General features: G+C 33.0%; 2 protein-coding genes across 2 annotated transcripts; one reads left to right on the forward strand and one right to left on the reverse strand.

Moving 5' to 3' along the window:
- The first annotated feature begins 4,330 nt into the window (after positions 1-4,330).
- On the forward strand, positions 4,331-11,079 carry LOC125216378 (putative late blight resistance protein homolog R1B-14). Its single transcript, XM_048118070.1, has 4 exons — positions 4,331-4,492; positions 4,599-4,669; positions 8,302-10,837; positions 10,921-11,079. Exon 3 carries the CDS (start codon positions 8,302-8,304, stop codon positions 10,834-10,836), a length of 2,535 nt encoding a protein of 844 aa, XP_047974027.1. The 5' UTR covers positions 4,331-4,492; positions 4,599-4,669; the 3' UTR covers position 10,837; positions 10,921-11,079.
- A 4,627-nt stretch (positions 11,080-15,706) lies between these two features.
- On the reverse strand, positions 15,707-17,796 carry LOC125214489 (putative late blight resistance protein homolog R1B-16). Its single transcript, XM_048115538.1, has 2 exons — positions 17,209-17,796; positions 15,707-17,137 (listed from the first exon to the last, which is right to left on the reverse strand). The coding sequence occupies exons 1-2, from the start codon at positions 17,794-17,796 to the stop codon at positions 15,707-15,709; spliced, it is 2,019 nt and encodes a 672-aa protein (XP_047971495.1).
- Between the last annotated feature and the right edge of the window lie 1,660 nt (positions 17,797-19,456).

Below are 19,456 nucleotides of genomic sequence, written 5' to 3' on the forward strand. Positions count from 1 at the left end.
AACAATATATACTTACCTTACATTCAGAAAGAAGTAAACTTGCTTGAAATTGAGCTTGAATCTTCAAGCTTTGAGATTTCACTACGTGGACTGATCGAGTGAAATAATTAGAGAAAATGGAATGGTTTATTATTTCCAATGTCTGAGTTTAGGTGGGCCTCTTCTTATTAATTGCTTTTATCATTTTTTAACTTAGGCCCACAAACCATAACATAAAGGTCCAACTAGTATTAGACTTGGGTATTCCCCATGAATAATATATGCATAATCTATATCTATATCCTTAAATTGGTGTATTTAATAAACAAATTGACGTAAGTGTATTAAGTGTATACATGAAATATATATTTAATTAAAAATAAAATATAATATGCAATTACCATTTCAACCCTACTATATATGATAATGTCATAATGTCAAAAAATTATTTCCCTAAATTAATTACCAGTATTCATGGCAAAATCATTTCCCTAAAATTAATTATCATGGCAAAACATAACCATTTGGATAGTTTACAATATTCGATGTCAAGTTGATTTGATTATTCCCTAAACAAAAAGTTTTGATTATTCACATAATACAATGCTGAGATCAATCATACCCTACCACATGACGATTACATGGCATGCAATTCAATCATATAATATTTTGAAATTTTGAAATAGCAAAATTGCAGCTTGGCATATGATTTTTTTTTACAATATTGATAGTATATTATTCATTGGTAGTTATGTTCATAATTTTTAGCGATGGAGGAAGTAAAATTTAACCTGATAAACTCGGCCAAATGTACCTACAAAACTAATTTATTATATTCGGTCTAACTACTAATTTAAAACGCTTGTTGTTTATAATTAAAATTACTTTTTTTTATAAATGGTGGTAATTATTTAAATAGGCAACCACTATTTAATTTGGATGCTGGACTGAAACTGTACATTACCAACTAAGCTAACCCAAAGACTTTACTGGCTTTTAAATATAGTACTATTTCATTTAACAAGATAAACTCAACTATGCTAACCCGAAGACTTTACTAGTCTTTAAATAATAATATTTCATAAACTCAACTAATTAGCTAACCCAAAGACTTTATTGGTCTTTAAATAATACTCCATTTAATAAATTTTAACAAGATAAACTCAACTATGCTAACCCAGAGACTTTACTAGTCTTTATATAATACTATTCCATAAACTCAACTAAGCTAACCCAAAGACTTTATTGGTCTTTAAATAATACTCCATTTAATAAATTTTAACAAGATAAACTCAAGTACTCAACTATGCTACCCAAAGACTTTAGTCTTAAAATAATAGTACTAGTATTCCATAAATTTTACCAAAATAAACTCAACTAAGCAAACCCAAAGAGTTTACTAGTCTTTAAATAATAGTATTCCCATAATGTGCGTCATTTTGGTTGTTACTACTTCCTTTGTTCTAAATAAATAATAGGAATAATAATGCAGTTCCATCACCCGCTAATATTATTTTAGCTATGCCTTTTAACTTTTTGTCATACAATATCAATTTCACATTAAAACATATAATATTATGTTCACTAGGGGTGGGTTATATTGCTAACTATTTAAATTGCTAACTTTGCTAACTCATCAATGCAGTGTATTAAAAATGTCAACACGGTGACATTAAAATGTCAACACATAATATCAATACATTATATTGAAGTTCAACAAAATCATGTATTGACATTTTAATGTCATTGTGTTGACATTTTTAATACATTGCGTTGATGAGTTAGCAAGTTAGCAACTTAAGAAAATTAGCAATTGATCACACCTCATGTTCACTATTTTTAGTTTTTTACTAACTTTTCCTTATATATATTTAGCCATTGAGGTGGCATCCCACGTTTCTAAAGTCAACGGTCCCTTACATTGCGCATCTAATTACGTTATGCCTTACATTGCGCATCTAATTACGTCACGTACTCCATCCGTCTTATAATAGATGTCTTTCTTTTTAGTTTGTCTCACAAAAAATGCCGTATTTTCTTTTTTGAAAAAAGTTCTTTGTCACATTAATATAAATATTTTCTCTCCACTATACACACAAAACAACTTCTCCAAAAATTATGTATCGATCCCCGAGTGTGCCATCAATTATGGGACGGAGGGAGTATGTAAAAAAGTTAACATTTCACAAACTGTCTTGTGTATAATATTACAATTTACACCTACTATAATTATTTTTGTGTGTTAAACCATATCCAACCATACACCAAAAATGAGTTTTGGTGTAGAAATCTTCTCCAACCTACACCAAACTCAAACCCCAAAATGGGTTTATTTTGTGAAACAACACCATAATTGGTGTTACTGCAAAAGTTTTGTGAGACAAAAATCCGAAAATGGTGTAAATCTTGAATTTAGTGTAAATGGTTAGAGTAAAATTATTTTTTTATGTAATATATACACAAAAATATATTTAAATTTGGTGTAAATGATTGAAAATGACATTACCATTAGTTATCGTGGAAATCCTAAACAATCTCATGTCATCGTTAATAAACAACGGGGTCAAATATTGATTTTTCCATTACGTCAATATCATGTTATATTTGTACATGCTTATTTAATTATCATTAATTTCATTAGGAAAAAAAAAAATTATACTAGCTTTATAGCAACAAATAAGAGTCTTAAATTAATTAAGTCATTTCTATTTTTTTATTAAAAAAAAACTTCTATTGTTAAAGTAGTTTAAATTATTCTCGTATACTATCATAATTTAGCTAGCCTATTGTGTGAGATAACTGGTTACAAAAGCATTCCATTTTAATATCTACGGAATATATTGGTTGTTTACATGTCACATGCACGGTTTCATAGGATACTACCGGATGGCTGAACCAATATTATTAATCAGTTTGGTTAGTTCGTAGATCCACGCAGGTAATTATATACTACTAGTATTCTAAGGTGGTGTTCGGTTTCTAAGATAAAATAATACCAAAATACAATCTAGGATTGAGTTGTGAAATTATTTTAGTCATAGGGGGTTAGCTATGACCACTGGCGGAGCCAGGGTGGGGCCGGGGGGCCCTTGGGCCCCTCACCCTTTTTTATTTTACTATGTATATTATATGTATACTTCAATGGAAACTTGATGCTACAGCCCAGTTGGCATAGAGAGTGACTAGCAACCAAATGAATTCAAGTTCGAATCCAGGTCCTTGTTTTTAATATTTTATTTTTCTGCCTCCTTGGATTTTCTCTTATTTTTAATATTTTATTTTTCTGCCTCCTTGAATTTTCTCTTAAATTTCATTTATGCTCTATTTGGATTTTCTAATATTTGTAGTTTAATTTATTTTCTCTAGTTATAGCTAATAATTTTGTATAAATAACTATATTTTGTACTCTTTCATAATTTAAGAATAAAAATTAATTCTTTAATCTCATAAACATGTAAATGTGTCAAATAATATAATTTTAAAATCTAGAATAGAAAATAATTCTTTAATCATATAACTAAAAAAGATACTAATATTAGCAATAACAATTTCAATAGTATGCTATTTATTATAAAAAAAAAATTATTATTAATTATTTTGATGTTACTGTTGTCATTGTATCTCTAGTTTCTACTACTCGACCTCTATTTATTTATCTCATTATCCGTTTTTACATGCAACCCTATGTTATTTATGTTTAAGTTTTTTCCGTGTCGTTGACACTAAAAACACTCAACAACTTAAACACTACTAGTAATTTGGGCCCCCCAGGATTAAAACCCTGCCTCCGCCACTGGCTATGACTAATCATCCCATGATTATCCATCTAGGATTGAGTTGTGGGGTTGAATCTCATGAACCAAACACACTACAAATTTAATCCTGAATACAATCTTGCAAACCGAACACCACCTAAGCATCTAATTGGAAAACTGAGTTTTTTGTTTGTATATTTGTTTAGGGGCAATCACTTTTGATGCAGCTTAGTTAATAAATCACACTGGCCCTCATATTTAGCCATTACATCAGGTATCCCACGTTTCTAAGTTCAACGATCTCTACACTGTGCAACTACTTGCATTATGTAAATAAACATATCTCAACTTGTCTGAATTAGTAATCAGTGCAGGAATCCTTATTAATGTCCTCATTAATTAAACATAAGGATATTGACAACTAATATTATGGAATTTTCAAAAAGTTAAACATTTTTCCATGAATTTTAAAATTAGAAAATAATATCATGAACTTTATCCCATATTTGTTATTTTCCATCAATTAAAAAATTCACTAATTTACCAATAAAAAAAAAGTGTACACATTCTTTTTCATTTAGTCTTCTTCCTCCCTCCAAAATTTTCCATTATCTCACACTTTCACTTACTCTCTCATCGCGTCTCCTGAGTCTAACCGTCTTCACGGCCGACAGAACCCTCTGCAGCTCCGAGCTCAACCTGTGTTCAGCCAGCCGTCGCCGTTTATTCTTGCTCCTTAGCCCATTGCTCCTGAACTGGTAATCAAATTTAATTATTCCACAGATTCCTAGGGTGTATGACTTGGAATATTAGGGCTTAAATATTATTAATTTGATTGTAATTTGAGATTATTGGTATGTCCAGCTTGTGCAGACCTCCTCTTTCGCTCGCTGCCCCAACATTTAATTTGATTTATTCATCCTTACCATAAAAAGGCAAGTAACGTGATCTTTACTGTCGTTATTCACTCTTTACCTTTGTAATTCTCTTTTTCATTCATGTTTTCTGATCCAATTCAGAGTATAGTGTAAACGTATGATAGATTCATAAAACTGAAAACAAAATCACATACCGGTTGTTAGTTGACATAAAAAAACAAGGAAAGAGTATCGGTCTGGCCTCGTTGACAAATAATATGTATTCTTTTTATCCCAATCTAAGTGAACCATTTTTCTTTTTTTGGATATCTCACTTTAAATGATACATTTCTAAAAATAGAATCATCACTCTCTCTATTTTTTCCACCTCTCTTACTTTCTTCCCTCTACTTAACTCACAAAATAATACTACATAAAATCCCGTGTTGGAATAGTAAATCGCCATTTAGAATGAGACGGATGGAGTATTTTTGGATATATATTTAATTTATTTTGAATTGAAAATTTTATAATAAATTTTTGAAAATGTAAATTATGTAAATTTTATTGGTATATATTTAATGTATTTTAGGAAATTTAATTATGTACACCCTTAGTCCAAAAAAAATAGAACAATTTGTGTATGACACAGATTTTAATGTAGAATTGGTAAAGTAAAAGAGTCGGGAGAAAAAGTAAAAGAGAAAGAGAAAAAGTAAGTGAGAAGTAGTGTTAGTGGAATGATGTGTATGGTTATTATTTGTTAAAAACTTTCCATAAATGATTATGCTCTATTTTTTGTGGACGGAAGAGATCCTCTGCTGTGTTTTCACCACAACAGGGGGGATCCACTCCCGTAGAGATATGGAGGAGAGATAAATGAGAAGAGATATAAGAAGATGCATGGGTTGGGAATGATAATGTGATAGAGAAGAGGAATGAACAAAATTTGAGGGGAGTTATCATGTCCTGTGGCAGTTGAGAGGGAGGGTATAAATTAGTTTGAGGAAAAAAGAGAAATTGTTTGAAAATGATAAGACTGTAGAAGTCAAAATTGTTATTTCAGCAATAGTATTATAAATTTTTATGTGAGAATTTTAAGGATCATATAAAATTAGTAGTGTCCATACTAGTATTTTATTTATTTGCAAGTGTTTACCAGCTAATCGGGTTTGGAATTATTCGAGTTATGACTTTATCGATTTAGAATATTACTACTCCGTACAACACTAAATCTAAACGCCTGGGTTAGCCAATCGGCTTTGATCTATTCAATACTACATAATTATGAAATTTACTAATTTAATGGAATGTGAAGGTGTAAAACATTTAATTGTGAAAATTTTGGAACATGTAGTTAATTGAAAAGTTAAATAATACTTCTTCCGTCCATCAAAAATAGACAAAGATATGAATGACATGAGTTTTAATATATAATGAGTGTTAGTGGATGGAGTCTCCACTTAGAATGATGTGTATGATTAATATTGGTTGAAAACTTTCCAGTTTTAAACTTAGTCTAATTTTGGTGAATAACCCAAAATGGTAAAACTAGTCCATTTTTTGGAGTAAAAATTCCATAGTCCTTCCACACCATGGTGGCATAATGATTTGGTGTGCCTCACCAATAATACCTTGACAATTGGAAATAAAAAGGGTTCACATGCCACATCACTTGGACATAAATTTGGCAACCTTATATCTAAACTTTAAAACATCCATTTAATCATTTTATTGAAAGTGTATTAAATTAAATATAGAAATTACATCATATGAATAATGAATTAACGTTAATAGTACAATCTATATATGTATATTAATTTCATAATACAATAATATTATGCACATAAAAGTAATCATAATGATTACTTTTCATGTTAAGAAAAAAAAATCATATTATTATAGATAAGATTTTTTTAATTGTTTTAGTATTTATATATATAAGAAAAAATTTATACAAATAAAAATTATGACTGAACTTATATTTTGTTAGCATATGGAGTAGTATATATTATAATTTTCATTATATTTATTAGCAGGTAAAAAATCAAGAAATTTTAACACAAGAAAATAAAAAATAAAAAATAAAATATTCATATAATCTAAAAATATTAATATTTTATAAGAGACATACGTTCTTATATTAGTATGTTGTAGTTTTCATTATATTTATTAGCATGTAAATAAAAAATTAAAAAATGAAAATATTTATATAATCTGAAATATTATTATTTTATAAGAGAGATGTCTTGTACTTATATTAGTATGTGGTAATTTTCATTATATTTATTATATTTATTAGCATGTATAAAAATCAAGAATTTTTAACATAAGAAAATAAAAAATAAAAAATGAAATATTCATATAATCTGAAAATATTATTGTTTTATAAGAGAGATGTCTTGTACTTATATTAGTATATTATCTGATGGATATAAATTGTACTCCGTATATTAATTACATCAATTCATTATTCTAAGTATAATTCCTATATTTAATTTATTATACTTTCTATAAAATAATTAAATGCGTGTCTTTAAATTTAGATATAAGATTGCCAAATTTATGTCCAAGTGATGTGGCATGTGAACCTCTTTTATTTCCAATTGTCAAGGTATTATTGATGAGGCATACCAAATCATTATGTCATCATTAGGCCTGTCAAATCGGGTATCCACGGATACCCGATCCGAAAATTTCGGGTACCCGATCCCAAATTTCTCAAAATTTAATATCCGATACCCGATCCGAAAAAATTTCGGGTACCCAAATACCCGACTCGGGTATCCAGTCCCGATAAATCGGGTATCCAATCCCGATTTTGTATTTTTAAAAAATTATTTTTAGGAAAATTAAAAATTCATAAGTTATAACATCCATCATTCATCCATAATAAACATCACAATTCAAACATTAATCCTAAATGTTACTTAAGAGTGAAGGATTTTGGGTGTATATTTAATTATTTAATTTTGTAAAATAAAAGAATAAATATTTAATTTATTAAATTAATAAAAAATTAAAAAAATCGGATAATTCGGGTAATTTGGGTATACCCGATCGGATATCGGGTAACCCGATACCCGATAATTCAAAAATCTTATACCCGAACCCGAACCCGAAACCCGAAAAATTGGATATCGGATATCCAATTACCCGATATTTCGGGTTTGGATATCGGGTATCCAATATCCGATATCCATTTTGACACCCCTAGTCATCATGGTGAGGAAGGACCATGGAATTTTTACTCCATTTTTTGTGAACTGAGTTTAGACTTAGTCTAATTTTGATGGATTGTGACTGATGTTTGATAAATTTTGAATTGTTGATGATTAAAATTTAAAATAAATAAGAAACGTAAATAGATGTCGATAAATTTAAAGTACGTTAAATTGGAATATTTCAATTCATTTATATATGAATTAAAAATTCATGTTTACATAAATGAAATAAAATGGAAGATTAAACTTATATGTAGTTATTAATAATACTCCGTTGGTCCCTATAAGTATAAATTATTTCTTTTTTAATAAGTATCTGAAAAGTATGAACTTTCTTATTTTAGAAATTCATTTCTCTCTAATGAGGTGAGACTCGTTATCAACTAATAATACTCTGTTCAAAATGTCCATCAAAGTTTATTTTTTCAAACTACTTCGATTCTTGATTTACCTTCTGATCACGTTCACAAATAAGTTTTGTAATAGATGGCTTATGCTGTTGTTGATTCACTCAACCACACGATACCTCGAATCCTGAGTGAAGATGAGCAGTATCCCATTTCTGATGAGGGAAAGCAACTGATCGAGTTGCTCAGCAAAGATATAGCTCTCCTCCGAGGCTTCCTCGAGGGTACTAAAGAGGAAGGCATGAGCTTGGAAACTCGAATCAGGGACGCTGCGAATCGAGCTGAAGATGTTATGGAGCACTTGATGTACGAGCATCTCAGATACAAAACAGTAGTTGGAACAGATATTATTCTGTATGATTTTCGTGAGCTCAAAAATGCGATGGAGGAGATTAACTCCATTGCTGAAGAGGTGGAAATAGTGCAGCAGCAGCAGCAAGGTGGCCTTCCAGCAGCGCAGTCCAAGACGAGATTATCGTTAGAGATAGAAGCGCCCATTGTGAATACTGTCACGGTTGGTCTGGACGAGCACGTCAAGAAAATAAGAGATCTGCTCTGTGGAGGATCATCTGCAAACCAGATCATCCCAATCACGGGGATGGGTGGTATTGGGAAGACAACGCTTGCCAGAGCTGTTTATCAGAATGAAGAAGTTGTCCAGACCTTTCCAACGCGTGTCTGGATCGTTGTGTCCCAGAATTATCAAACCGAAAATATTTTTGAAATGCTCCTATATTCCTTGATGAAACAAGTCGACAAAAGACTTGTGGATGATGATGACACAATGGAAAACAAATTACACAGGGTCATGACGTTGAAGAAGTTCTTGATTGTGGTGGATGATCTATGGAGTCCAAAGGCTTGGGACGACTTAAGGAAGGGATTTGGCCACCCAAGAAAGCGTGACGGGAGTCGGATTATCATAACCACAAGGATCAAGGAAATGGTTAATTCTACGCACCATGCTATATATTCTTACACTCTGCCTCTCTTGGATGACCATCAAAGTTGGTGTCTGCTCAAGCAAAAAGTGTTTCCTTGTCACAAAGAATGTCCATCAGAGCTGGTGAAGATCGGAAAGGATATTGCAAAAGGTTGCAAGGGGCTGCCCCTTGCAATTGTTGTAGTTGCAGCTAAATTGTCTCAAAGAAAACAGACTCAATCCTCATGGGAGGAAGTTGCTCAAAACTTACGTTCATTTATCGTGGAAGACCCGTTGTTTCGAGAGAGAATGTTATTGAGCTATACTCACTTGCCTTGTAATTTGAGGCCTTGTTTCTTATACATGTGTGGCTTCCCTGAAGATTATGAAATTCGGGTCTCCATGCTTAGCAAGTTATTCATGGCTGAAGGTTTTGTGGAAAATGAAATGGAGGCTGAACAATATTTGATTTATCTTGAGAGGCAAAACTTAGTTTTCATTAAGGCAACCAAGTCCAATGGCAAAATCAAAAGTTACACTCTCCATGGTTTGATGCGTGACTTGAGCAATATAAAGGCTCTAGATGAGAATTATGAGCGACGGCTCAATAATTCTCATCTTGATCTAAGGGAGGTTGCAAGGGCATACACCTCGACCATGCGCTCTGTTATAAGCTTCCAGCGTAATGAGAGCTCACTACGCGGTCTGCGCAAGTTCAAATTGCTGAGGGTGTTGGATGTGGTGGATACAGATGCATATGCACTCCCGGCTTCAGTGTTCGACCTCTTTCACTTGAGGTACCTTGCTTTCGGATGTCCAATGGAGGTTCCATCAGCCATATCCAGACTTCAGAAACTTCGCGCTTTGATCATCCGTCCAAGCAAGAGATCAAGGAAATACAGATACTCAACGGATGAGGTATGCCTACCATTAGAGATCTGGATGATGCCACTTTTGACGCATCTTGTCTCCTTTTTCGATCTATTTCCAAATCCAGAAGGAGCAGCTTCTGCTCTCAAGAACCTGCTGACTCTGTCTGTGGTGAAGAAGCTGATATGCACGGAAGAGATGATGAAATTAATTTGTAATGTGAAAAAGCTGTCAGTCACTTATTTTGGAGACATGTATAAAGAAGACTACCAGCTCAACAATCTTGTTCTTCTGACTCAACTTGAGAAGCTGACACTTGCTGTGAAGAAAGGTTCTCATTTTCAAATAAAAGCTAAGCCTGTTTTCCCAGAGACACTGAAAAAGTTAACCTTGAGTGGTTGGCGATTTCCGTGGGAGAATATGAAATCTATTGCAGCTCTGCCCCATCTTCAAGTGCTCAAATTGAGAGATCATGCCTTTGAAGGCAATACGTGGAGCACTTTAGAAGAGAGTGATGAAGAGGACGAAGATGAGGATTATGAAGAAGCTGAAGTAAAACTGTTTCTTGAACTGGAATACTTGCTGATTGAGGAATCTGATTTGGAAAATTGGGTTACAAATAATCGTCATTTCCCAGCACTGGAGCGCCTAGTGCTCAAAGGTTGTGATAAGCTGAATGAAATTCCGAATGACATTAGATACACCAAGCTTCTTAAAATCATTGAGGTTGATCGTGCAAACCTATCTCTTCTCAAGTGTATCCGAGAGATCCAAAAGGAACTAATCGAATATGACACCGCCCTTGAAGTTCGAGAATTATAAGGTTAGCAAAGTTCATTTAGACAGACTTTTATTAAGTATGTTTTAGGATGCTTGTGTTTTTAATTTGTTCTATATATCTTTCAGGGGTATTAGCAAGAAGTGAAGGTTTTCAAAAAAGACAAGGTTGCAAGCGTTCTGGAAATTTGTACTTCACACTTCACTTAATAATCTGTTTTGAATCCCCGCTTATTCAGTGTCTTGTTTTCCCTTTTATTTATTCATTTATTAGTCTTCATATTAGTATCTCCTTTGCCCTGATTGATATCTAAGTGATAAATTTACATCGTGATCAAAAGCATGCCACGTGGTCTTCTAGAAAATAAATCATTCATGTTTTAATAATTCCTTCACTAGATTATAAAGAGTTTGAAAATCTCGAACATCTTATGAAGTCTGAGATTTCATCATCCTAAAATAATTGCGTACATTAATTAGTAATTATTTGAAATTTCTATGAGAAACAAACATGTGCCGTGGTCTGGCCTTAAGTAGACAACTATTCATAGAATAAATAAAATTTATTAAACGAGCTTGAAATCTGCATACATATAATTTGAAAAAGAGTAAAGTAGTTCTAAACATATGGCCGAAATATGAAGTTGGTCCAAAATATTAACTTTTTGAGAATTAGGTCCCACACAAACGAAATTGTCATCGAATTGATCCTTTTTTCTACAGTTCTGTCAAATTTTAAAGGTCAACGTCCGATCAGTGATATTTTGACTAAATTAGTACTCCATATTAATGTATAATTCATTTATAAAAAAAAATTCCAAAAACCAGAAATTTCTATGAATTTTATGTTCGTGTGTCTAGTTTTGTTTTTTAATAATTAATTTTACATTAATACGAAGTACTAATTCAGTCAAAATATCACTAATCGAATGTTAACACTCAAATTTTGACGGAACCGTAAAAAAAGAACCAATGTGACGACAATTTCATTTGTTTAGGACCTGATTTTCAAAAAGGGAATATTTTTTTACCAACTTCGTATTTCGGCCATATGTTTAGGACCGTTTTTGACCTATACTCTTTGTAAAAAAAGCCAATGGTAAGCCGGCCGAAGGTCATACAATTTTCGATGCATGATGTGTTGGATGTTAGTTTATCTATTCAAAGTAATGTATTGTTTTGAGACCACCTACTTAATGAAGAAACTACCATATAAATTACTAAGACACAACATAATTAATGAAGAAACTACCATATAAATTACTAAGATACCACCTAATTAATGAAGAAACTACCACATAAATTACTAACATACTCTTGGCATGTGAAATATTCATAATATCTATGAACATTATTTGTGAGAAAAAATAAGGCATTAATCTCTTTGATTTTATTGTTTCTTCCAATTTATTTTCTACTTTTTACTTAACTCACTAAGTATTATACTTTTAAAGGACGGATGAGGTATCTATTGTAATATGTCTAAGTATCATAATATAATAGGTTTATTTTTGTGACATTTAAAAGTGTCAAAATAGGTGTGCAGTGAGTTCTGAAATACAAATTCTGAAATGATCATGAGAAAATTCTGAAATACAAATTCATTGATACTATAAAGCTTTTAAAACAAACTTATGAAAGCTAAGTTTTATTTCCAAACAGATTGTTGCAATCTGAAAACCAAATACTTGTCATATAATCCTTCAAATTGTTTCCGTCTACTCATAAAAAGCCCAAATTTCATACTCTTCTTCTAAATTGTTTCAATTTTGTGTTCATCAAAAACACAAATCATTTTTTTCTAAGAGATAGCTCATGATGGTCTCCTTAGACTAGTCTCTTCTGTGTTCCCTAGTTAGGGTCACTTGAGTAGCTTTGGGTTTTGGGCCAACCTTTTTTTTATTTAGTATTGGGCCATCTCTAATTTTCATATGGGCCGATTGATGAAAAGGAGATGTTTGGATCTCTTATTTATTTTGGTTGGGCCCCTTCTATTCTTTATAGTGTTGGGGTCTTTTCAATTAAAGATGATTTGGATATAATTCAAGTGGACTTAAGTGAAGTAATTATGGGGATTTAAGCTTTAAAAGATTAAAGAGCATGGCCGAGTCCTTAACGTTCGACTGTTGTAAGATTAGGCAAAGTTCATTTAGCTAGACTTTTTTATTAGGTAGCTCATAAACATATTTAGGATGATTGTGCTTTTTGATATGTTCTATGATCTATCTTTCAGGGGTATTAGCAAGAACTGATCAGATGAGTTGGATTTGATGAGAGGATTATAAGAAGACCAGGTTGCAAGCTTCTAGGAATTTGTATTTCACCCCATCTAACTATTTAATACACTTATCTGTTTTGAACCCCTGCTTTTTTCTTTATTTGTATCCATGTATTTATTTAATAAACTTATCTGTTTTGAATCCTGCTTGCAGCTAATTTATTTATATTCATGTATTTCTTGATATGTAATTCTCATATTTGCACTAATTGATATATTTACATCGTCAAAAGCATGCGATGAGGTCTTAACTAGATCATAACTAGACACTCATAAAATCTCAATCATGTTATGACGTCTGGTATATAGATTTCTACATTATTGCTAATAATATTCCATCTAATATTTTTTCCGAGTTTGCTAATAATATTCCACCTACCTAACCGGTGACATAATGGAAATCCAACAATGAATTAAATCTCTAGGCCAAGTCAAACAAATTTGGCCCCAAATTGGCTGGGCTGGCAATAGAAGAGCCCACCTCCACATTCGTCTCTCTCTGTTAATTGATGAATTTGATATAGAGAATTGGGTTGCTAACAAACGCCAATTCAAATTATGAATTAATTGAGTTTGCAATCCAAAAATTTCTATGATTGATAAATATAATCATACATATTAAGAACTTTCTTTTAAATAAAGATTATGTCCTAAGGGTAAGACGCATGCATCTTAAGAACTTTCTTTTAAATGTATGATTGATAAAAATAATTAAGGAATAAGCGGTCGAGGGTGGACTTTCTTTTAAATAAAACTATATCAACTTTTCGAAAAAAAATTAATGTACTCAAAGAACTTTTTTATGATGTGTATTGTCTTGTTTAAGACCACATCACATTCTTTTGACCAAGGTTTCATGTCAGCAAATGCATCAATATAAATAAAAAAGAATAAAAAATACTCAATAAGATTAAGTAGAAATGAGAGTTCATATCAGCAAATAATGCATCAATATAAATTAAAAAAAAAAAAAACAAAATATACTGAATATGAAGGGGTTCAAAACAGAGTAGTAAAATAAAGTTTAGAAAAAATAAAATATAAGGGTGATGTTTCCCCATTTCCCCAAAAGTACAACTTCCAAGAACCCTTGCAACCAATGTTTTAAAAACCGGACCGGCGAGCGAATCGGCGAGGCTATTGGTTCATGGTTCAACTGATCCAACCAGTAGAACCATCGGTCGAACCGTTTTACTGTAGCATTTATATATATATATATATATATATATGAGTATATATTAAATACATATTTACTATAAAACACATGGTTTCAAAACATGTAAATAAACAAGCATTAATGCAATATATAATTTAATTTTAAATAATATATAGATATATAAGTATAGATAAAGCATATATATACCAATTTTAACGAGTAATACTAGTAATGTAAAAATACATATTCATACGTTTATTATACTATGTATTAATTTTCATGTTACGAACACTTCTCCCATTATATATTCTTGTTGTTTTATTTTCAATCTAAGCATTAGTAATTAAAACTTTATTTGAAAGTTACTTAAGATTTATTAATTTTAGTTATGATATAAAATATGTATATAGCTTTTAATTATAAATATACAATTAGTATATTTGATAGTTGATATAATATGAAGTACATATTAACAAAACAAACTACATCCCACATTGAAAAAGTAAAAACAAAAGATTGTAAAAGATGACTATAAAATAAACTTTTCATCCCACATTGAAAAATGAAAGAACAATCTTGTGGAATACTTCTATAAAAGAAAGACACAAATGATTTTTTAAGCTAGCTTTTATAAATTCATGGGCCCAATACAAGTATGTGCTAATATGAAATGAAAGTTTAGTGTAAATTTTTTTTAAATTAAATTTTAATTCATTTTTAAAAATAAAAAAAATTGGTAACCAGTTCGACCGGTTCCCGGTTTTCGGTCCAACCGGCCGGTTCACCCGATCCAAAACGGTTCAATGCTCAACTGGTTTTATATGGTGAATCGGACCGGAGAGGTCACCGGTTCGCGGCCGAACCGGTCCGACCGGCCGGTCCAAATCAGTTTTCGAAACACTGCTTGCAACCTTGTCTTCGTGAATTATGAAACCTTGATTTGGAATGTGGAACATCATCAAATCCAACTCATCTCAGTTCTTGCTAATACCCTGAAAGGTAGTACACATTAAAAACAAAAACATATTCAAATTATGCATATATGAGCTGCCTAATAAATGTCTAACTCTAATGACTCTGGCATATCCACCCTGTTCCTTCTGGATCCCATAGACACATTTGAGAAGAGATTCGTTGAAACGATCAACCTCAATCAGTTTAACTTCTGATATGCGTCCAATGTCATTCGAAATCTCATTCAGCTTATCACAACCTTTGAGCACTAGGCGCTCCAGTGCTGGGAAATGACGATTATTTGTAACCCAATTCTCCAAATCAGATTCCTCAATCAGCAAGTATTCCAGTTCAAGAAACAGTTTTACTTCAGCTTCTTCATAATCCTCGTCTTCATCCTCTTCATCACTCTCTTCTAAAGTGCTCCACGTATTGCCTTCAAAGGCACGATCTCTCAATTTGAGCACTTGAAGATGGGGCAGAGCTGCAATAGATTTCATATTCTCCCACGGAAATCTCCAACCACTCTAGGTTAACTTTTTCAGTGTCTCTGGGAAAACAGGCTTAGCTTTAAGAGAACCTTCCTTCACCACAAGTGTCAGCTTCTCAAGTTGAGACAGAAGAACAAGATTGTGGAGCTGATAGTCTTCTTGGTATATGCCACCAAAATAAGTGATTGTCAGCTTTGTCACATTACAAATCAATTTCATCATCTCTTCTGTGCATATCAACTTCTTCACCACAGAGAGAGTAAGCAGGTTCTTCAGAGTAGAAGCTGATCCTTCTGGATATGGAAAAAGATCGAAAAAGGAGATGAGATGCGTCAGAAGTGGCATCATCCAGATCTCTAATGGCAGATATGCCTCATCCATTGAGTTGTATATGTATTTCCTTGATCTCTTGCTGGGACAGATGATCAAAGATTGAAGATTCTGAAGCCTGGATATGGCTGATGGAACCTCCATTGGACATCCAAAAGCAAGGTACCTCAAGTGAAAGAGGTCGAACACAGTAGTAGGAAGGGAGTAGGCATCTGTATCCACAACATCCAACACCCTCAGCAATTTGAACTTGCGTAGACCGCATAGTGAGCTTTCATTACGTTGGAAGCTTATAACAGAACGCAGCGTTGAGGCATACGATCTTGCAAGCTCCCTTAAATCAAGATGAGAATTACTGAGCCGTCGCTCATAATTCTCATCTACAGCCTTTATTGCGAAGAAGTGACGTACTAAATTATGGAGACGACAACTTTTGAATCTACCATTGGACTTGTAGGCTGCGACCAGAACTAGATTTTTCCTCACGAGATTGTAAAAATATCCTTCAGCCTCATTTTCACTTATTGTGAATCCTTCAGCTATGCATAACTTGAAGAGATTGGACGTTCGGATCTCATGACCTTCTGGAAAACCACTCATGTATAAGAAATAAGACCTCAAAGGACGAGGTAAATTAGTATAACTCGCGGCGAAGCTATTCTGGAATCTATGATCCTCCACAATAACTCTGTATACGTCTTTCGCAACTTCCTCCCATGAGATCGGAGTCTTGTCTACCGTGGACAAGATACCAGCAACAATCACGATGGCAAGAGGCAGTCCTCCGCAACTCTTGACAACTTTTTTTGCGATCTTCTTCATATCAGGTGTGAGTTTTGTGTCTGGAAATACCATTTGCTTGAGCAAAGACCAACTTGAACGCTCATCCATGAGATTCATCCTGTGAGGACTCAGGAAAGAGCTGACATGATGAGCCACCTTCTCATCTTGTGTGGTTATGATGATCCGACTCCGGTTAAAGTTTGCACAGTTGCCAAACACCTTCCTTATGTCGTCCCAAGCTTTTGTACTCCATAGATCATCCACCACTATCAGGTACTTCTTCAACGCTAAGATTTTTTGTATTTTGAACTCCGTTGAGTCACCATCTGTGACTAGTCCTTTTTCGACTTGTTTCTCCAACGAAAACAGGAGCTCTTTAAAAACATTTTCGATTTTATAATTCTGGGATACTACGATCCAGGCACGAACTGGAAAGTTCTTGGCAACTTGGTCGTCCTCGTAAACGATTCTGGCAAGAGTAGTCTTCCCAATGCCGCCATCCCCGTGATAGGCATGACCTGGGGTGAAAATGGTCCTCGGCAGAGAAGACCTCTTATATCCTCCACGTGCTTCTCAAGGCCAACCGTGACAGTATTCACAATGGGCGCTTCTGTCTCTAACGATAATCTCGTCTCGGACTGCGCTGCTGGACGGCCACCTTGCTGCTGCTGCTGCACTATTTCCACCTCTTGAGCAATGGAGTTGATCTCCTTCATCGCATTCTTGAGCTCACCAAAATCATACTGAATAATATCTGTATGTGCCTTGGTACTGAGATGCTCGTACATCAAGTGCTCCAGAACATCTTCAGCTCGATTCGCAGCGTCCCTGATTCGAGTTTCCAAGCTCATGCCTTCCTCTTTAGAATCCTCGAGGAAGCCTCGGAGGAGAGCTATATCTTTGCTGAGCAACTCGATCAGTTGCTTTCCCTCATCAGAAATGGGATAGTGCTCATCTTGGCTAAGGATTCGAGGTATTGTTCGGGTGAGTGAATCAACAACAGCATAAGCCATCTATTACAAAACCAATCTGTGTTTGTGAATCTGTGATGAGTAGGTAAATCAAGAATTCAACTAGTTTCAAAGAAGAAAATCATGAAATGTTGGTTTTTTGATGAGTAAGGTTCCTAGTCATCAAAAATAAGGAAAATAGAACATGTAATTAGTCAATAAGTATGATGCAGTGAGTGTGACACGTGAACAACCATTGGGTTAAGAGAGATGATACCTAATCATGATCAGATTAATGTAATGTAGACATGTAGTGATTTTTTTTTTTTTTTAATGTAATGTAGTGCTTATGAATTAGCTAGTCAGTCGTAATTAAGCGTCGTCCATTGACTTGAGTATAGTGGTTTGTTTTTCTCCATTTTATCTTTTGTGAACGTGCTAATCCTTAATTTTAGGATCACTCAGATTTTTTTAATAACAAGTTGGATTAGTTTTTATATACTCAGTACAACTAAACTTTGTCAGATATCTAAATAAATTATGATTCAGATCTATCAAGAAATGCAAAAACTTTTTATAAACACTATAGTGTATATCTTAGGTACTAAAAAATGTCACAATAGATATTAAAAAATAGACTAAAAATTCAAAATTAGTCATCATTTAAAAATATACTACTCCAAAATCCAAAATGTCACTATAGTCTATATCTTAGGTACTATTTTACACATCTTTAAAATATAAAAAAAAAAATGAAAAGAAATGAAAGTGAAATAATGAGAAGTGCAGGTTCCAACCTTGCAACCTTGAAAACTTTGACTTGGGATCTTAAAAATCATCAAAGCCAACTCCTCTCATTTGTTGCTAATACTCTTTAAAGATAGAACAAGTTAAAAAGTCTATCACCCTGAAATTATAAATATATGTGATGCCTAATAAAAGTCAATCAAAATGAACTCAACTGGCTAAACTTATAATTCTCGAACTTCTAGGTGTCTGAAATTTGTATTACATTCCATTTGGATCTCTTGGACACACTTGAGAAGAGATACGTTTGCATGATCAACCTCAATTAGTTTAATCCAACACCGGAACATATGATTTTCTTTTAGTAGTTATTATTGATTGATAGTTATGATTTTAATGATATTGTAATTTTGACATCGGTGACATATAATGTTTTTTTACAATATTGATAGTATATTATTCATTGGTAGTTACGCTGTCCAAACATAAAATGTCAAACTTTTGGTAGACACGTCCGGCGAGTTTAATATGCTAAACTAACCTTGTAAACTGAGCATATGCAAATAATTCCAACTTGTTATTAAACAAATTGGGGTGATCCCTAAAATTAGGGATTAACAAGTTCACAACCGATAAAATGGAAAAAACAAAGCAATTATTGATCTGTAGTCAACGGGTGCTTAATTACCGATTACGCAAGTGTGCACGAGGCAATAAATTAAAATAAGCGTCAGTAGATATTGTAAAGCTGAACTGTAATTTGTGAATTGTGATTTCAAAATAGCCATGTAATCGTCATGTGGTACGGTATGTGTCACGACCGCACTTTGCTAGGGATAGCAAAGCCGGGAAACCGTGACTAGGGGTGGGAAGTAAGAAGAGGGGAATAGAAATGGGGTAAACAATGACTGAATATTCACTTAGAAATAAAGGGGAGACAGTTTCAAATTAATTTTTTTCACAAGAACTTGAATGA

This window comes from Salvia hispanica, chromosome 3, assembly GCF_023119035.1.
Source record: "Salvia hispanica cultivar TCC Black 2014 chromosome 3, UniMelb_Shisp_WGS_1.0, whole genome shotgun sequence".
Lineage (NCBI taxonomy): Eukaryota > Viridiplantae > Streptophyta > Magnoliopsida > Lamiales > Lamiaceae > Salvia > Salvia hispanica.

What these genes read in the sequence shown, in the direction of transcription:
- LOC125216378 (XM_048118070.1), top strand. Translation starts at nt 8,302, where the DNA reads ATGGCTTATGCTGTTGTTGATTCACTCAACCACACGATACCTCGAATC.
- LOC125214489 (XM_048115538.1), bottom strand. Translation starts at nt 17,796, where the DNA reads ATGGCTTATGCTGTTGTTGATTCACTCACCCGAACAATACCTCGAATC. An exon ending in TGCCAAGAACTTTCCAGTTC is followed by an intron (nt 17,138 to 17,208) that starts GTGCCTGGATCG and finishes TTTTCGTTGGAG; the next exon opens with AAACAAGTCGAAAAAGGACT.